Source organism: Penaeus vannamei, chromosome 6 (assembly GCF_042767895.1).
Source record: "Penaeus vannamei isolate JL-2024 chromosome 6, ASM4276789v1, whole genome shotgun sequence".
Taxonomy (NCBI): domain Eukaryota; kingdom Metazoa; phylum Arthropoda; class Malacostraca; order Decapoda; family Penaeidae; genus Penaeus; species Penaeus vannamei.
Window position 1 is genome coordinate 45,568,210 of NC_091554.1, and position 17,500 is coordinate 45,585,709.

General features: G+C 34.5%; 2 protein-coding genes across 8 annotated transcripts in view; one reads left to right on the plus strand and one right to left on the minus strand.

Moving 5' to 3' along the window:
• The window catches only part of LOC113811906 (coagulation factor X), a 100,131-nt gene extending 95,855 nt beyond the window's left edge, over nt 1-4,276 (plus strand). For all 3 annotated transcript variants that reach the window (XM_070123092.1, XM_070123094.1, XM_070123093.1), the window contains exons 11-12: nt 1,085-1,236; nt 1,540-4,276. In XM_070123092.1, coding sequence (XP_069979193.1) covers nt 1,085-1,236; nt 1,540-1,663 — 276 coding nt within the window. In that variant the 3' untranslated portion in view covers nt 1,664-4,276. The remainder of the gene's footprint in view (nt 1-1,084; nt 1,237-1,539) is intronic.
• Nucleotides 4,277-4,705: 429 nt separating this feature from the next.
• The window catches only part of LOC113811911 (1-acyl-sn-glycerol-3-phosphate acyltransferase epsilon), a 13,135-nt gene continuing 340 nt past the window's right edge, over nt 4,706-17,500 (minus strand). The window contains exons 1-9 of one of the 5 annotated variants that reach the window (XM_027363767.2): nt 16,920-17,069; nt 13,849-14,029; nt 13,658-13,736; nt 12,661-12,863; nt 12,328-12,426; nt 10,800-10,868; nt 8,526-8,679; nt 7,841-7,964; nt 4,706-6,794 (exon numbers count right to left, since the gene is read on the minus strand). In XM_027363767.2, coding sequence (XP_027219568.1) covers nt 6,560-6,794; nt 7,841-7,964; nt 8,526-8,679; nt 10,800-10,868; nt 12,328-12,426; nt 12,661-12,863; nt 13,658-13,736; nt 13,849-14,029; nt 16,920-16,951 — 1,176 coding nt within the window. In that variant the 5' untranslated portion in view covers nt 16,952-17,069 and the 3' untranslated portion in view covers nt 4,706-6,559. Of the gene's footprint in view, nt 6,795-7,840; nt 7,965-8,525; nt 8,680-10,799; nt 10,869-12,327; nt 12,427-12,660; nt 12,864-13,657; nt 13,737-13,848; nt 14,030-16,729; nt 16,802-16,919; nt 17,070-17,500 lie in introns of those variants that run through there. The other 4 variants (XM_070123095.1, XM_027363766.2, XM_070123097.1 and 1 more) reach the window with 4 other exon arrangements.

A 17,500-nucleotide genomic window follows, 5' to 3' on the forward strand; every position in this document is an offset into this window, starting at 1 on the left:
GGAAGAAGGGAAGGAGGGAGAGAAAGGTAGAGTGAGGATTGAAGAGAGAGGGAGGGAGAAAGAGAGATAAGGAGGGAGGAAGGGAGAGGGAGGATTGGAGGAGGGAGAGGAGGGTGGGAGGTAGGAAATGAGGGAGAGGAATGAAGGGAGGGAGAGGGAAGAAGGGAGGGAGAGGGAAGAAGGGAGGGAGAGGGAAGAAGGGAGGGAGTGAGAGAGAGATAGAGACGGAGAGGGAGAGAGAGAGAGAGAGAGAGAGAGAGAGAGAGAGAGAGAGAGAGAGAGAGAGAGAGAGAGAGAGCGAGGGAGAGAGAGAGAGTGTGTGTGTGTGAGAGAGAGAGAGAGAGTGGGAGAGGAGGAGGGGCAGATAGACTTAAGAAGAACAGAGAGGGAGTGCAAAGAAAAAAAAAGATTAAAAGAAACAGGGAATGGACAGATAATAAAGATTGGAAAACAAGAAAAATAACAAAAGCCCAAAATAAGAAAGGGAGACACATATGGCACAGATAGACAAGCACAGACAGAGTGATGGCACATTCCTTAAAACAAACATTCAATTTTTAAAATGAAGCAACCATATCCACACGGCACGAACAATACATAATAATGATCTATTTCATGAGTATTAATATCCATTTACGAGTATCTGTTAATCGCATTTCTGAAGGAGGAAAGAAGAAAGAAAGAAAGAGAGAGAGAGAGAGACTCGCCCAGCAATGGCCTCTGTCTAGCAGGTACTGGCACAAAAAAGATCTCTTACCTGGTGCTTCAAGATTGCTTCGTTTTCAGTCGTCACGTGTTCAAGCTTATATTCTGTGTTTTTTGTGTTGTCACCCAAGTCTTTTGCAGTCGGAATAATTATGATTCAGTAGATGATTCAGGCAGTGAAATGAGAGTTATGGCATAGTTGATGAAGGAAATACACAGTGCATGTTAATAAATGTTGCCTTCTTGAGTAGTTAATTTCAGTTAAAATGACAAGATATGGTTGATCAAGTAAATAAACATATTAATAGCAGTTGGGTTTACTCCATTTTGTCAGTTTATCATAACAGATTTTTTTCTCTCTCTCCTCGACAACTTTTAGGTTCCCATCATAGCCAGCAAAGCATGTGAGACGGTGTACGAAGACTACTACATCACCTCCAACATGTTCTGCGCAGGATACCTGGAGGGCAGAGTGGATTCCTGCGCGGGAGATTCCGGAGGTCCCCTGCTGTGCCAAAGACATGGTCGCTGGTAAGAGTCGCGCGTTATAAGTAGTTGTGAGAAAACCGGTCAATGCTTCTTAGATTCTAAACCATGCGTAGGATTCGTGTTGAACAAATTGAGAGTAGGATAACGAAGGGAAGAACAAGAAAAGACATGAATATACATTTTCGCTTTAATGGAGAAGCAATAAAGCGAAAAGTTCTTCGTTATTTTCGTTTTGTTCTTCCTTTCGTTGTTCAAGTTGCATTTCTCAACCTTACATTCCATAATCAAACCGTAACATATAATATCTCAAAATACTGAATGTTTTCCCCTTTTTTTTCTCTACAGGTACATATATGGAATAACTTCCTTCGGCGAGGGGTGTGGAAAGAAAGGCAAATTTGGCATTTACGCAAGAGTTTCGAACTACCGCCATTGGATACAGTCTGTTGTCGCAAGTCCCGACTTCTGAATTGTACATTAGACGTCAGGGTTGTTAAGTAATTCGTAATTCCGCTGAAAATCTCATACTGTTATCTTCAGTGTATTGCGTATGTGCTTGTATATAGTGGACCAAGGCGGAAGGGTATGCACTTTACTATATATATATATTTGCATGGTACGTCCGTCTTTAATGCCACGCGGAAGAAAAACGGCGATTCACGTCGAACTCATTTCTTGCAAATAGGACATTCGAAAGATATATATGCCAATTGCAAATACGCCCGTAATACGTATATCTGTGCATACGGAAACATTTTAGTGATATTGGTCCCACTGTGCGGTCACATGGATGTAAAACTGTACTTGAAGACTGAGTGAAAAAAAATATTTTCTTAATGTATATAATGTATGAAGCATTAATACGCGGTCACAAGATAGACCATAGGTCATTTATGCTTGATTAAAGATATATATATATTATCATTCCACAAACAGACCTGTTATGTTGTTGTCAATTACATGTATATAATGCAGTACATAGCGTTTATGAGAACTGGTTTGTGCTTGTTGAGTTTGGTGTTTACGTTCAAGATTATATTCGGAATGTGGAGAGGGCCAGTGGTTAGTGTCTAGCCTTAAACTCCTTCAGTAGTCAATATTTTGCCTAGGGAGAGTTTAGGCAACGGCACTGGTTTGGATTGCCTGTCATTCTCAGGGAGTAAATGCCACTTCATGCTTTCAGTTCTTGTCTCATCTTTTGAGCTGTTATCTTCTTTATTGTGCCATAAATCGTGCTTCTGCGTTTGAGCAAAGAATAGTCAGCATCATTTTTAATGTCAATTGTTCAGAATCCGGAACAGAAAAATGTGTGTCCATTACTGTTTTTTTTTATTGTGAACAAAAAACACTGTTCTGGTTTGCTTTGCATATTAACTAAAAGGCAGATAATGTTACCATATGTTTTCTTAATCTGGTTTAGATCATTGCTTGCTGCCATTGTAAACTCTTTATCCTATATATAACATACTGTATATATAGCTTTATGGTGCCCTTAAAACAGTTATATTTTTGCAGTATATTGTGTATAATGTATTTATGTTTGTTAATGGAGGTTCCTAATGTAGTCCCAACTCAATAGCATTCTTGTCCCTTGTACATTGTAATAAATGACACATTTTACTACAATCTAATTTGAATAAGAAATAAAAGTTTATACTTAAACACACCACTTGTTTCACCAACTTTTGTGTTGCTTCATTAATTGTGTGTGAAAATAACTACCGTTACTCTCCTTCAGGTACTTTTATGGACATGTTCAGTACTCTAAGACTTAAAAAGTAATTGACTTTCATACCTTTTATCAACTTCATCAATTAACATTAAAGGTTATATATGGTATATATGACCTGTTTAACACAACTTCAGTGATTTGGTTTTTAAAGGTGCTTAGAACTCAGTTAATACGGATGAGACTTCTGATACAACCATTGTTATACTTCCACCTAACACGATCTTCTGCAATGTCTCTGACGACAAAAAAGTTCTTATTACATGTAGAGTCCTCTTTTTCCTTGGAAGTTATGCAGACTTTAATGTTCATGAATAATTCTACATTCTACAAGTTCCTTTGTTATCATTACTCCATGTCTGCATATGGTAACAATGGCATAATGATTGTCTAAATGGAATAATCCTGAATCCATAAAAGGCTAACAAATATCCGAAGGTAATTGAAGATATAACAGGTAAAATGATTAATTCTATCCCCATATGTAATTTGTACCCACACATGCCATGCTGTGAGATGAAATGAAGCTTGATTCCAAAGTGATATAAAAGTTATATTCTTGGAGTAATAAGTAATATTAAAGATGCTGTCAGTGATTTAAGATGCTGGTAGTTAGGCTTATGGAATGAAGGAAAATATGTACTTATCATAATTCATCTTTTCGGTGTAACTCTATATATAATAAAAAAGTAAGTAAAAAAAGAAAAGAACTGAAAACTTTCAGCTAAAATGCACTTTTGTTTACGTCTAAATATGCAAAGGCAATTTAATATAGTTTCAAAGATCTATTCATGAAGGACAAGTGGTTATTAAGAAAAAAAAAAAAAGATGAAAAAAGGAAGCATCCAAATAAGGGAGTTTCTGTATTACACGAAGAAGGGCATCCCCGACTTGTGCCAGTTATGAGGGGCAAATGGTCTTAAATATCAATATTGTAACTGATTTTTGTACAAACAGATGGACATGTATGCATTCTTTTTCAAGGTAATTGGCATGCATAGGTGTTCATTGAATTATTGATTGTATTAGAGGTTAACTGACTGCCAGGCAGTTTAACAAGTGATTGTAATTAGCTTGTGTTATATGGATTATCTTAACTTGTGACTTTAATAGATGATTGATTTACTTACTGTGATTGAGAAATTTGCAGAAATATGCAACATATCTTGTTCCCAATCTCAGAATATTAAAAGCTGAGTGTTGTTGGTGGCTAGGTATAGAATGTAAAATAATGATATACTGAGTTTTCTATTTCCAAATATTTACTTTGCTTATTAGAATATATCCCAAGAATGAATTATATTTATTTGGTATCAGTGTTTGTACTTTTTCATAATAAAGTAATGGTAACATTTCTCTTTTTCCAATAACCTATACATGGAATTGCAGATTCATATTTTACCTTCAAAAACATGAAAGCATAACATCTTTTTTCTTGCAGTCTTATTATTCAGACTGGTAATAGGAAAATCTGCTCCATGACAAGCAGTTTTCCTTCATTTTCATTTAAAGTAATTCTTACTTGAATTGTTGTCATACGCTGCTGACCAGCTTTTTTAGTTACTCTTCCCACCCCCAAAGACATGTATTATTAAAGTCCTCTTTGTTAATTAAAGATATATATGATCAGTGTCAACTTTGGGGATTTTTCATGTCACCAAGCATAAATTTCAGCATTAAAGTATGTAAGCATAATGAAATACTCTTAATTAATAATTTAGAAATGATTACCTTGACCCAAGTATCTCCACTGAGGGATATTTGTAACTGAAAAGTGACCGCGGTATTTAATATTTTATTATTTTTTTCTTTGTATTTTCATCTATCACATAAGACCACGGCTCCTTAGGAAGGGTTGATTTTGAGCTCTTAACAGCTTCCTCATCTGAGAAAGTTGTTATATAAAGATGTTACAATTCCTGTGTTCTCTTCATAACATTAATATGAGATGCCCTCACAGTAGTTATCTATAACAGGTTAGCACCGACGGATCTCATACTTTAACAAAATGTTCTCTAGGCTCAATTCTCGAAAAATATGTTGCCCTAATACCAGTCTACATTGTACTCCTTAAATGTGCAGTAAGCATACAAATAAAAACACAACTGGCAACAGAAAAAAAGAACACTGTCTAATGCTAAAAAATCAATATAAAAATTATTTTCTTCTTTCACACCAGAAGACTTCTATGATGCTACTGTACCTCAAAAGAAATTGAAAGAAAATCATTTTACATAAACAAGACAGCTAAGGAAGAATGAAAGAGAAAAAAATGTGAGACAGAAAAAATGTAACAAAAAACATCACACCTCTACATATATTTTACATGCTGTAATTGCTCAGAGACATGCTGATGCCTTAAACAATTGTCTAGTCTCTCTCAATCTCATTGTTATCATAAGCGCATCTGTGATAATTACTTTCTCAATGCAGTTATGTGACAAAAAACAGCAATATGAACAAACATAATTTTTCATAGATTATTATTACTACTACTCTGTTCACAAACAGATAACAGTGTTATGATAATGTGTGAAAGCATTATTCATATCATTAATATCATTACCTTATATATAGCATTTTTGTTCACAAACATCCCCAACCTTATGATGACAAATTACTTTTCTTCAATTATGGTTTAATAATTAGACAGGAACACTCTTGCAAATAAAAAATAATTTTCAGGAAACACTATTGCCTTGCGAAAAACATATTGAGCATCTGATTTCTTTTACAACAAAACTATCATATACAATATCAATGGCTGGTAAATATCAATACATGTACACACATTTATGGGTGGGGGGTATGGGGATGCACGTGTGTGTGCACATAGGGATGTGTATATCCGATTTTTCACTTTCTTTGTTCCTTTTTATCTGCTTTTCAAATCTTTGTATCTCATTATAGAAATAATTGTAATTACTAACAAAAATATAACAGAGAATCAGTCTGTCCAATAAATTATTATAAGGATTAGTCCAGTATACAATACATAACTAATGTCCATGCAAACTCATGCATGTACTCTTTCAATTTGCTGGAATTAGCTATCAAAAACAAATCTTCATTTATGAGAATATTTCTTTATTTCTTACAAGCTTCATTCATTACATGACAAAGAACTGCCATGTTTTATCTACTGAAACTCCTAGATAATATACAATAATTACAATATGAAAAAGTATATGATAATCAAAAGTGTCAATTTTCTGTATTTTGTATCCAGTTAAACTGACTTGCACTTCATGAAAAACCATGTAATACTTCAAATATCTACCTGTGCACAACGGAAGATCTGAGATAAATGTTTAATTAATATACAAGTTCCCATTTACCACATTCTTTACATAAAAATCATTAGGATGATCCAGTACCACGAAACATCCCAAAATTGATGCACACATAACATCTCATCCAAGTATACGCATAAAAACTATTTTCGAATACCCTCCTGTTTCACCTATAATGTGATTTCATGAAACAGCTCTGGAGGTACCCCTTATGCAGCCCTGCTTTGTTCCTCGTGCCATTTGTCATCACTGGCAGCATTTTTGGCAAGGACATGGAAGAAAAAAAATGAACTCAATACCTCCATTTTCAAATTCAGAAGTTTTTTCCTCTTTAAAAATAGATTCAACAAACATTGCGTATGGCAAGCCACCCGTAAGACCCAAGGCTTCCATAGAACAGTAACTGGAGGTACATCTGCCTTCCGAGTTTAGTACAGATGAATGGCACTGTGAGAACACTAAAGAACAGGAAGGAAGAGAGAGTTGACCAAAGCTTTAGTGACGTCTTTTGGCCATTCAACCGCTCTTCAACTGTGTTTCGTTTCTCACTATCTGAGGTGAAGAAGTTCTCCGCCAGTCTGTTGAAAGTCCAATTGTCAGTTACTCTGTATGCGGGTAAACGTGCAACAAGGCAATGAATATTCAACCTTAAAATTATACCTCCAGATAACAAAGAACTAAATATATATGTGTGTAGTATGCGAGTGTGTGAGCAAGCGTTAGTATGAGTGAGTGTGCGCAATGAGAGAAAGAGAGAGCATGTATGAGTGAGTGAGTGAGAGAGTAAATGAGAGAGAGAGTGAGTGAGTGAGTGAGATCATGCATGAATGAGTGAGAGCATACATGAGTGAGTATAAGCAAGTGTTTGTGAGGGGACTTCATACATTACACTTCATACTGTTTACATCAACATGAAAATATGACAAAATAATAAGAAGGGTAAAGTGTACACAGAACGACCTGCAGCAGTTTGCACAGGGGTTCTGCTAACCAAGAATTCTTAATACAGCAAGAACTGTCCCATCCCTACTTTAAAAAATCTACTAACTGGTCAGACATGAACTAAGAACACTCCAGTCCTGTCATGACCAAAACAAAGAAACAGGCAAGATAAATTTCAACTGTGATGAAGAAAGGAAGAGAAAATGCTTACTGAGTGGCCACACACTGCACAGGGAGGGATATCGTTAGCTACACTATTAGCAAGTTGTTTGTGTCTGTACTACTACTACTAATAATAATAATAATAAACAATAACAATACCAAAGACAACAACAAAAATAACAATGACCTTAATAATAACAGTGGTAACAATAACAATAATAATAATAATAATCACAACGATTATATCAACAAAATAACAATGATAATAACAACAATAATAATAATGATAACAACAGCAATAACACAAATAATAATCACAATAACAATAACAATACCAATACCAATAATAAAAAAAAATAAAAATAAAAAAATAAAATAAAATAATAATAATAACAATAACAATAATAATAACAACAATAACAATAATAATAACAACAATAATAAAAATCATGAAAAAAAAAAAAAAACACACACCAACACTAGCAACAACAATAACTGAATCCCCTCGGGCAAAACTTACTCGTCTTTATCCTGATAGAGCTTAATCATCCATTCTCCGAGTTTCTCCTCCTCCCTCGGCACTTCAGACATGGGGATGCGCCTGATGTGTATGTGGACCTTCTTACACTTTCCCATCAGGAACCCTGGACGCACACACAAGCAAACAAACGAAATATAAATCCCTGATTTATAATTCTACAATCTGTGGCTAAATAAACTTCAGTTGAGATCAATTTCCTTGTTTTCTTTTGTCTTGCTTTTTTCTCTCGCTTTTTGCTGCGATTCTCTTTATTTGAACTTGCAAGAAATGAAAATGCATTTAATTATAATGGTGATAATTATGACTATACTCCCTCTAAAAGAAAAAAAGAAAGAAAGAAAATGAAAGAAAGAAAGAAAGAAAGAAAGAAAGAAAGAAAGAAAGGAAAGAAAGAAAGAAAGAAAGAAAGAAAGAAAGAAAATGAAAGAAAGAAAGAAAGAAAGAAAGAAAGGAAAGAAAGAAAAAGAAAGAAAGAAGAAAGAAAGACAAAGAAAAAGAAAGAAAGAAAGAAAGAAGAAAGAAAGACAAAGAAAAAGAAAGAAAGAAAGAAAGAAAGAAGAATGAAGAGAAAGAAAGAAAAGAAAGAAAGAAAAAAAAAACACAAGTCTATGAAAATGCTATCATAGAGCTTTCACAATATACATAACTGTACTTTCAATCTTACCTATAAGCTGTGGTGCGTTTCCTCTGATGCCTTGCTCATTCACAGTCCCCTCATAGAACACAGACACGTCATATACGGCATCCAGCTTATCATGTAACTGTTTGGTGACTAACCACGTTCCTCGGGTTTTCGGGACCAAGTGATGCTTCAGCACCTGATAAAATTAAATTCCTTTTATTACATCAATCAACTGTAACATTTCTGTAAAAATAATTATATAGTAATGAAAGAAAGAAAGAAAGAAAGAGAGAGAGACAAAGTGGGAAAGAAAGAAAAAGAGAAAGAGAGAGAGAAAGAATATAAATAGGCATGTAGGCATGTAGGCATGTATGTATGTATGTATGTATGTATGTATGTATGTATGTATGTATGTATGTATGTATGTATGTATGTATGTATGTATGTATGTATGTATGTATGTATGTATGTATGTATGTATGTATGTATGTATGTATGTATGTATGTATGTATGTATGTATGTATGTATGTGTGTGTGTGTGTATGTATGTATGAATGTGTTAATGAAAATAAGAATAACAATAAGAACAAGAACAACAACAACAACAACAATAATGATAATAATACTAATAACAATAATAATAATAACAATAACAACAATAATAATAATAATAATAATAATAATAATAATAATAATAATAATAATAATAATAATAATAATAATAATAATAATAACAATAACAACAATAATAGTGATAATTACAACAATAGTTACAATGATAATAGAAAATAATAATAATAATAATAATAATGATAATAATATTAATAATAATAATGGTAACAATCATAATAACAATTATAGTCATACTGATAATTACACTAATAGTAACAATATTAACAAAAAAAAATAATAACTATTATTATCAATATTATCATAATCATTATCATTATTACAAAGCTAATAATAATATTTATCAATACTACCCTCATTACTATATTAATTATGACAAAATTAATAACCATATTAACAACAATGATAATTAAAAAAATAACAATAACAACAATATCAATATTCTGAATAAATGAATAAACAGAGGAAAATATCAAATAAGTTACAAATCATATATATATATATATATATATATATATATATATATATATATATATATATATATATATATATATATATATATGTATATATATATTTATATATTCATATATTTATATATTTATATATTTATATATTTATATATATATATATATATATATGCAAATTGCTAACTTTAATTAATTTTTCATCAGTCACCTTATGTGAAACTAACATAAAAATTTTACTTCTAGCATAACCAGCATGATAAGCTATCTGGTTTTGTTGAAGAAATGTTGAACCATCATGCTTTTCTTTCAACATGGTCACAAATCCTTATTCCTCCATAGAAATAACCATAATCTAAATATAACATTTGATAGAAAGAGATCAATATAAAACTCTTTTTTTTTTTCTTTATTTTTCATTTTTGCTCTGTTTTGTATTCTCTCTCTTAAGTGAAATAAAAGATTCCATAACTGCTCGTAGCTTTTGTTTCGATCTACATATACTTGTTAGTAAAGCAGACAAGGTGGTGCAGGAGTACAAACATGAAAATACAAGCCCAGGCAACAAGAAAAAGACAAAGCACATGTAGACATTTCTAAAGACTTGACAAAGCACTACTCAAAATATAGAAAAATAAAAATAAAAATATATAAAACAAAATATCACCCTGCATTATGCTGAAAACTTTCTCCCCCATTCTCTACTTTACTGCAAGATCCATACATAAACCCCATTTCATAACATACATTCATATCATTAGCACTTTTTAAAATTCTAAAACAACTTCATGAATATCCAAACAGAACTTTCAGTATCTTAACTAAAGCCTGACTTTATTATCCAACAGTAATGAAGACTCAGAATGATTTTCCGAAGAACAATTTACTTTCTTATTCTCATACACGACACCATCAAATTAATTTTCTACTGGAAAGATCCTGTAAAACAAATACATAATAAGAATGGGAAATAAACACCATGAATATACCACACCAGAAGTAAACTGTGGCTAAAATCCGCACACAATGAAGCAAAGACAGACTTCTGCCCCACAATGTCTTTTCTGGCTTCTGATACAGAAAAGTTAGCTTATAACATGGACAATATAACCAGAACCAAATGGCAGAGGGCAAGGCAGTGAACAGAATCTCATAAGGGAAGCGTATGAATCACCAGGACACCCAACCTCAGTTGCAGGACTTGATCAAGTAAATCCTTACTGTTTTCTCGGAGCACTTTCTAACCGAGACCTTGGCATCTTCCTTAGCAGCAGTCACTGTTCCAATCGCCTACAATAAAAAAAATGTCTCCATGCATGTAACACATCCTACAGATATTACAGTGTTTAAAAAAAAAGTGCAAAATCTATTAATCACAATCAACAAAAAAAAAGTAACAACAAAAGTTTAATAACAAAAGTAATAAAAAATCAAAATGCCAAGCAATACTGTTGCTGTTCTCTAATAATGGAAAAATTGCCGTGCAATGACACCCAGCAGATAAACCTTCAAATTCATGCAAGGTTGGCTTAACAAGTATAAAATTGTAGATAAGACTAGGCAAACATAGCCTAAGCATAATAATAGTTGTCCCGCAAAACAGAAAATAAAATGAACCTTCCTCACACACATCAAAACTGCATGATATAGAATAATATATTATAGAATAAATAAACTGATCAATGAATATAATCGTAAATCCTTAACAAATGAAACAAATAAATTCAACAGATTATCTAATAAATAAATTAAGAACTAATTAACCCTTTCTTTACCTGGAGACATGTATGCCATGATAGACCTGCAACAATTGTACATTCATATATCCTCCGGTAAATGGTATTAAACGTGGCTGAGGATAAGGCTGGTTTTGAGGCAACTGGTCCGTGTTTTAAGAAAGACTATGATAAAGCTTGACATTCATCTTAATTTTGGCACAATGGTTTATATGGTACGACCATTTACAGACCAACGTTGCATTTCTGCCTTTATCCCCACGTGCGGACTAGTAATAACTATCGTCCTCTTCATATTGTCCCAATACCAGTGATAGACTGTTCTGGGATATCTATTCTCTCGATACAGCTGTAGCAGACCTTTCTAACAGTGATGAAGAGTTTATGCTTCCTAATGCCATGATCTTTTTCAGTGTGATCATCAATATAAAAAACAAAGCAGGGTGATAAGTTTGCTGATAGAATATACACCAAAAAGAAAGAAAGACAAAGAAAGAAAGAAAGAAAGAAAGAATTAATGCAAGAAATAAAAGAAAGGTAGAAAGAAGGAAAGAAAGAAGACACAAAGAAAAAAAGAAAGAAAGAAAGAAAGAACAAGAAAAAGAAAAAGAAAGAAAGAAAGAACAAGAAAAAGAACAAGAAAAAGAAAAAGAAAAAAGAATAAATATACAAAATAAATAAAATCACACATAAAGTAAATCCCACATCATGGAAAGATGAGTTATTTAAGTAAGGTGCTTATGGTAGAGGCTTAGTTTGGCTACATGGGACCAGATCAGTAAAGAAGGGATTAACATATTTTGTTAATAAATGAACGAATCAATTAAAATCACTACTACAACAACAATAATTGTAACAGCAACAACAATAACAATAATAGCAGCAGTAGCAATAACAATAAAAAAAAAAATCATATATCTACGCAAAATGTGACAAGAGTGATATCTGATATCAAAGATCGATCAGTTTAACAGATCATGCTAATCATCAACTTCACACACAAATAAGAATACCGGAAGATTGTGGTCCCTTGCGTACTCCTCTGACTTCCTGATGACAGATGGGTTCCCTGGATAGTAGCGCGTACCCTCTGGGAAGATCACCAACCAAGTCTGTCGAAAATATAGGCAGGAGCATTAGCATTAAGAAAAAGACACAGACACACATAAAAAACACATACACATAAAACCACACCCACACACACACACACACACAAAAAAAAAACTTTCCAAATTCAGAGTTCATTAAACGCTCATTTCAAACAACCTCACATGCAATTCGTGACAATAAACATGAATATAATAAGGAAGAGTCAAGTGCCAATACAAACAGCGCACAATACTAACAGGAATCTTCGGGTGTTTGAGGTAGTCCAGGGCTTCAACCATTTTTCCCTGATTGAATTTCCCACGTCTCACATAAATACAACCGTGTGTGTAGAAGTAGTGCCCGTAGAGTGGGATCAGTTGTAGCGTGTTTTTCATCACATAGCGCAGATGTCCTAAGGATCCACCTCGGACAGAGACCATGTCAGCAACAAGCCAGTCAACTAAAAGAGAAAAAGTTTCCTTTTTAATAAAGTCCTTATCAGATCCACAATTTACAAAAATAAAGGCAGTGCATTAATGAAATCTATTAATGGGGTTAAGTAAGAAGAAAAAAAGTGTGCTCATAACACAGAATATTAACAATCTATCATATACTTTGAATCTAGTGGTATTTGTATACTATATAAAAAAAAAATCTAATAACTTATCATATAAATGAAGATCCAGATAACTAGCTGCTTGCAAAAGGTCCAAAATCTGGGCATTTTGCTTACATGAGTGGCAACTGTCTAGCGTGTATGGTTTATACGTCCAGCCCATACGACTTGTGGGGTACCATGACTTTCCCTCCCATTTGCAACATTATCATGTCTTTTCTGTAGAAGCATTACCATTTTTTGTTTTCATTTTCTAGTCTCTACTTGTCATCTGATATGCTGTATCATGATGTTAATAGACATGGAAATAGTATCCTTCCTGGAGCTAACTCTCTTCCAGTAATGGTTCACAGATGGTATATTCCACACTCGTTTACTGAGGGAAATAATGCAAAAGCCCCTTCCTAAACGCCCACTGAGTCTAATCACCCTCTATAAGTTCTGAGTACTTGTGGTAAGTCATTTCCATCACCTGAATTCTCATCACCCTGGCCCTCAGCCAAATTATTTCATGACAGTAGTCACACTACCCAGCCCTCTACCAATATCCTTCATGATGGGATGGCCACATCACCTGGATCCAAGGGGTTATAATTCATATAATTCAGTTATAATTTCATTATGATTTTTGTCTTTACCTGTTGATTGATGGTTGGCAAGATATAAGACACTTTCTCTCTTTTTCAGAGCTTCTACAGCATCACCATACAACACCACCTGCAATGGATAATCTTTTTATAATAACCAGAATTTTTCATCATATGCCATTAATATACAATCAAAATGAAGCAACATCAAACCAAAACCCAAACTCATTCTGGGATACTACCTCTAAATTTGTACATGTCTCAAAGAAAAAGAGAACTAGCCGCTGATAGAGAGAATAAAGTTTGTCGTCACCCCACTGGTATATCCAGGAAGGGAGGACTAGTGAAGCACCTCGCCACACAAGCCATATTGCAAGATATTCTGGGGCCACCCCAATCATCATTGCCGAACCAAACGCATATCTGGAAGGCAAAAAGTGTTTAATAATCATCCCCTTCAGTTATTTTCTTTCCACATTATAAAATTCATAAAATCTGGAAAAGTATTGATAGTTTCCTTGGGATGTCTAGTGGTCCTAATCAGTGCTACTTGCCGACAGTGAGAATATCAGTACCTGACCCAATAGGTGGGGAGGGTATGAGGTATCCCAAGGAAATTGTAAAGTTAAATTATGTGATGTTCTTAGTTTTGTATATGCCGATTAGCACATTTTTAGAGGCTGCATCCCCTAAAAACTTCTTGTGGAGTTGTTGCCATCCCCTAATATAAATTCTATACCACATCTGTATTACAAGACGGGTCCTGGACATGTTTGCATGAAACATCTGTATGAGTAATACCACAACTCGGCTATGGCAGTAACTCCACCACTTCTGAAGACATTGGGCTCTGTGAGGGAATCATCTTTTCCAACTCACACAGTTGTGAGTCGTTATGGAACTTATGGGAGTATTCAGCTATTGGTATTCTGCTCGTTTACTGGTTCCACCAACTCACATTGCAAGATATAGTTAATGAACATGGCTAGGAGTCCAGTGATGCCAAATTTAATAGGTTTTATGGTATGGACCTGTTCTTAAAATACACTATCTTTTCAAGGTTATTTGAAAGGCATTGCACATTGTTATACAACCTAACTTTAAAATCACTGATAATTTTACAGAATTGTATCATTATTCTCTAATGTCTTAAACAAAATAATTCATAAAACTATACCTACATAGATATGCACCGGTTATATAACCATGCATCAATCATATAAAAAAAGAAAAGTAATTACAGGTGTAGAATGAAAATATAATATAAAACTACAATGCAGTTTGACACAGCCATAGAGCATAAGGTAAATTTTGCCTGTAATGGACATAATTCTTAGAGAGGCCAAAAGTTATAGTCGTTGGCACAAGAAATAATCTACAGACATGAGCAATAATGCCTCAAAAAGAATTAAAAGATTGCAGAAGGCACTGCTTACACACAACATTGACTCAGTGCTCCTGAGTTTCACCTCAATCTTGCCCTGCATACAAAGGTAAAGATATGTTTGCAGAAGGCTGTTGAGGTGCAGAGCCACCCATCAACCCTCCCTTCAGGTAGTGCCCAAAGGGCATATCCAGTCACAGCAAGTTTGTGACATGGAGGTTGGGACTTTGTCTCTTGCAAGTGCATCCGACTGTAAAACATTTCAAGCACAGCCTATGGCTTTTCCCCAGTGATAAAGAAAGATATTTGAATATCCTCTAATAAAAACATCCATTCTTGACATGTAATAGACCAATTCAGCATGACATACCCAACGAGGCTTGTTTACCATGATGACAAAACCTACTCTGTGAAAACAAACCCATTTCTCACAAAAACCTCTCATAGAATAATGAAAACTTGTGTTATCATCTTGAGCGAAAATGTCATACAAATACTTTGATAGGATAAAAAACAGAGAGAAAGTGTTATGAAGTGAAACTTGTAGTTGTGCAGCTCAACCCATATACAACAGGTGTGACACCTGGAAAAATAAACATTGCCAGGCGTCCCACCAGTGTGACGCTAGATCGGAGCTTGCTTGGGCAGATTCCGGGCCGGCCCCATGCACCAATTTTATAGCTGCCCGGAAACCATGATTTTTGAGTTCAAAATGTACTGTTGCTTGTGGGTTAAAGAGTGTCTACTTGCTGATATGTGCATCGATGATCTTTCAGAGTGGCCTAACATTTACTGATTACTGGAAAGGGAAAGGGAAAGTGCAACAAGCACTTGGTGAAAGCAAACCCTAGTTTGCTTAGATTCACTGTTCTAATCCAAGAATTTCTCTTATGTGAAAATGCTAAGAAGTTGGTAGCCATTGGTTATTCGACCATAGTATGATTGCAAAGAAAAATCTAACTCTTCACATATTCCCAGATTATGAGAAGAAACCCAAAACTATGGGTTCAGGCCACAAAAGACGTAAATACTGATTGGAGAGCTTGGGCACCTGGTGGAAAATATGTTTACATCTGCTCAGAACATTTTATTGAAGGTAAGAGTTTAATTGATCTATACATTAACATATTACACTTTTTTTATTCTAATGTAAACATATTTTCCACAAGGTGCCCACGTGCTCCCATCAGCGTTTCATGGCCTGAACCAATCTCTTCCATTTTTCAGGTTTCTCTGTGAATAGGTGAAAGGTTAGACCTTACTTTCCCATCATAATGTGGTTCGGACAACCAACGGCTATACAACTCCTCAGCATTTTCACGCAAAAGAACTTTAAATTATTCGATAAACAGAGAGAATCCGTAAGCATGCACTGTGTATTTTTTTTTTTTTTTAAACTAATTAGGGGCTGTTTTCACCAAGTGCTTAGTGTGTTCTCAAATAGGTCTATAACTAAAATTAAATGCTGAAACATGATTAATTATAACTCTTCCTTTGGAGTCTCAGTTCATGATTTATAACATATATCATACCTTTAATGGTCCCTTAGAGACTCATTTCCCTTGAACCTTTCCCTTTGAACTCATGGTCTTGTTGCTATGCTCTTTGATCATGATAATACACCATCAAACAAGCTCAGGATATAAATAACCAAGGCATTACATAAGTTTTCCCTTTGTCGAAACAGGGGGAAAAAATCAATATTAAACAAGAGACACAACCAACACGACCATAAATACTTTACAACAAAACCTCCTCCATTCATCATAACAAGTGCCCACGCATCTACAGCAGAGAGAGGAAAAGAACACATTACACACATAACATTAATCTTATCTCGTCACTTGAACACATCCTGTTCACCAAAGCAACTGTTCACACATCTCCCTTCACTCTCAACTCAACACGCCTACGCCCACGCCCACGCACCTGGCTCCTCCTATGATCGTCATTCTTCTCATAAAAAAATTAAAAGTACCGGTCACCAACTACACTGTGGTAGATCCGACCACACTCTACCACAGTTTGTTGTTGTCGTCTGCTCTCATGACGGCGTGCGGGTGCCAGCGAGTGTTTTTCTCCGTCGTTATGTTCGCTTGTTACAGCCTTCTCTCTTTTAATTATACTCTCTATGCATGCTACTGAGAGGATATGGATACATGTGGGTGTAATGTGTGGGTATTTTTTTGATCCTGTGTTATGTTGGGGGATTTAAAATATAGTGTTATATTCTTGCTGGTCACTGATGCCGATGCGCATGTTGACAGATGAAGGACATGTTGCGTCAGTCCAGGCCTATGTCTTATCTTTTGATAATTGACTTCATTTATAGTTTTAACAGTTATCTTGAGAGGACAAACAGATTTCGTAGTGGAATAAGAAAGTAACATTTCTATAAATCATAGAAATACAGCAGCTGAATCTTTGTAATTATGAATCATCTCATTCGTAACCCCACAGCCGCATTTTCAAACCATAAAGACAAAAAATCCCTAAGTACTCTAATCCAC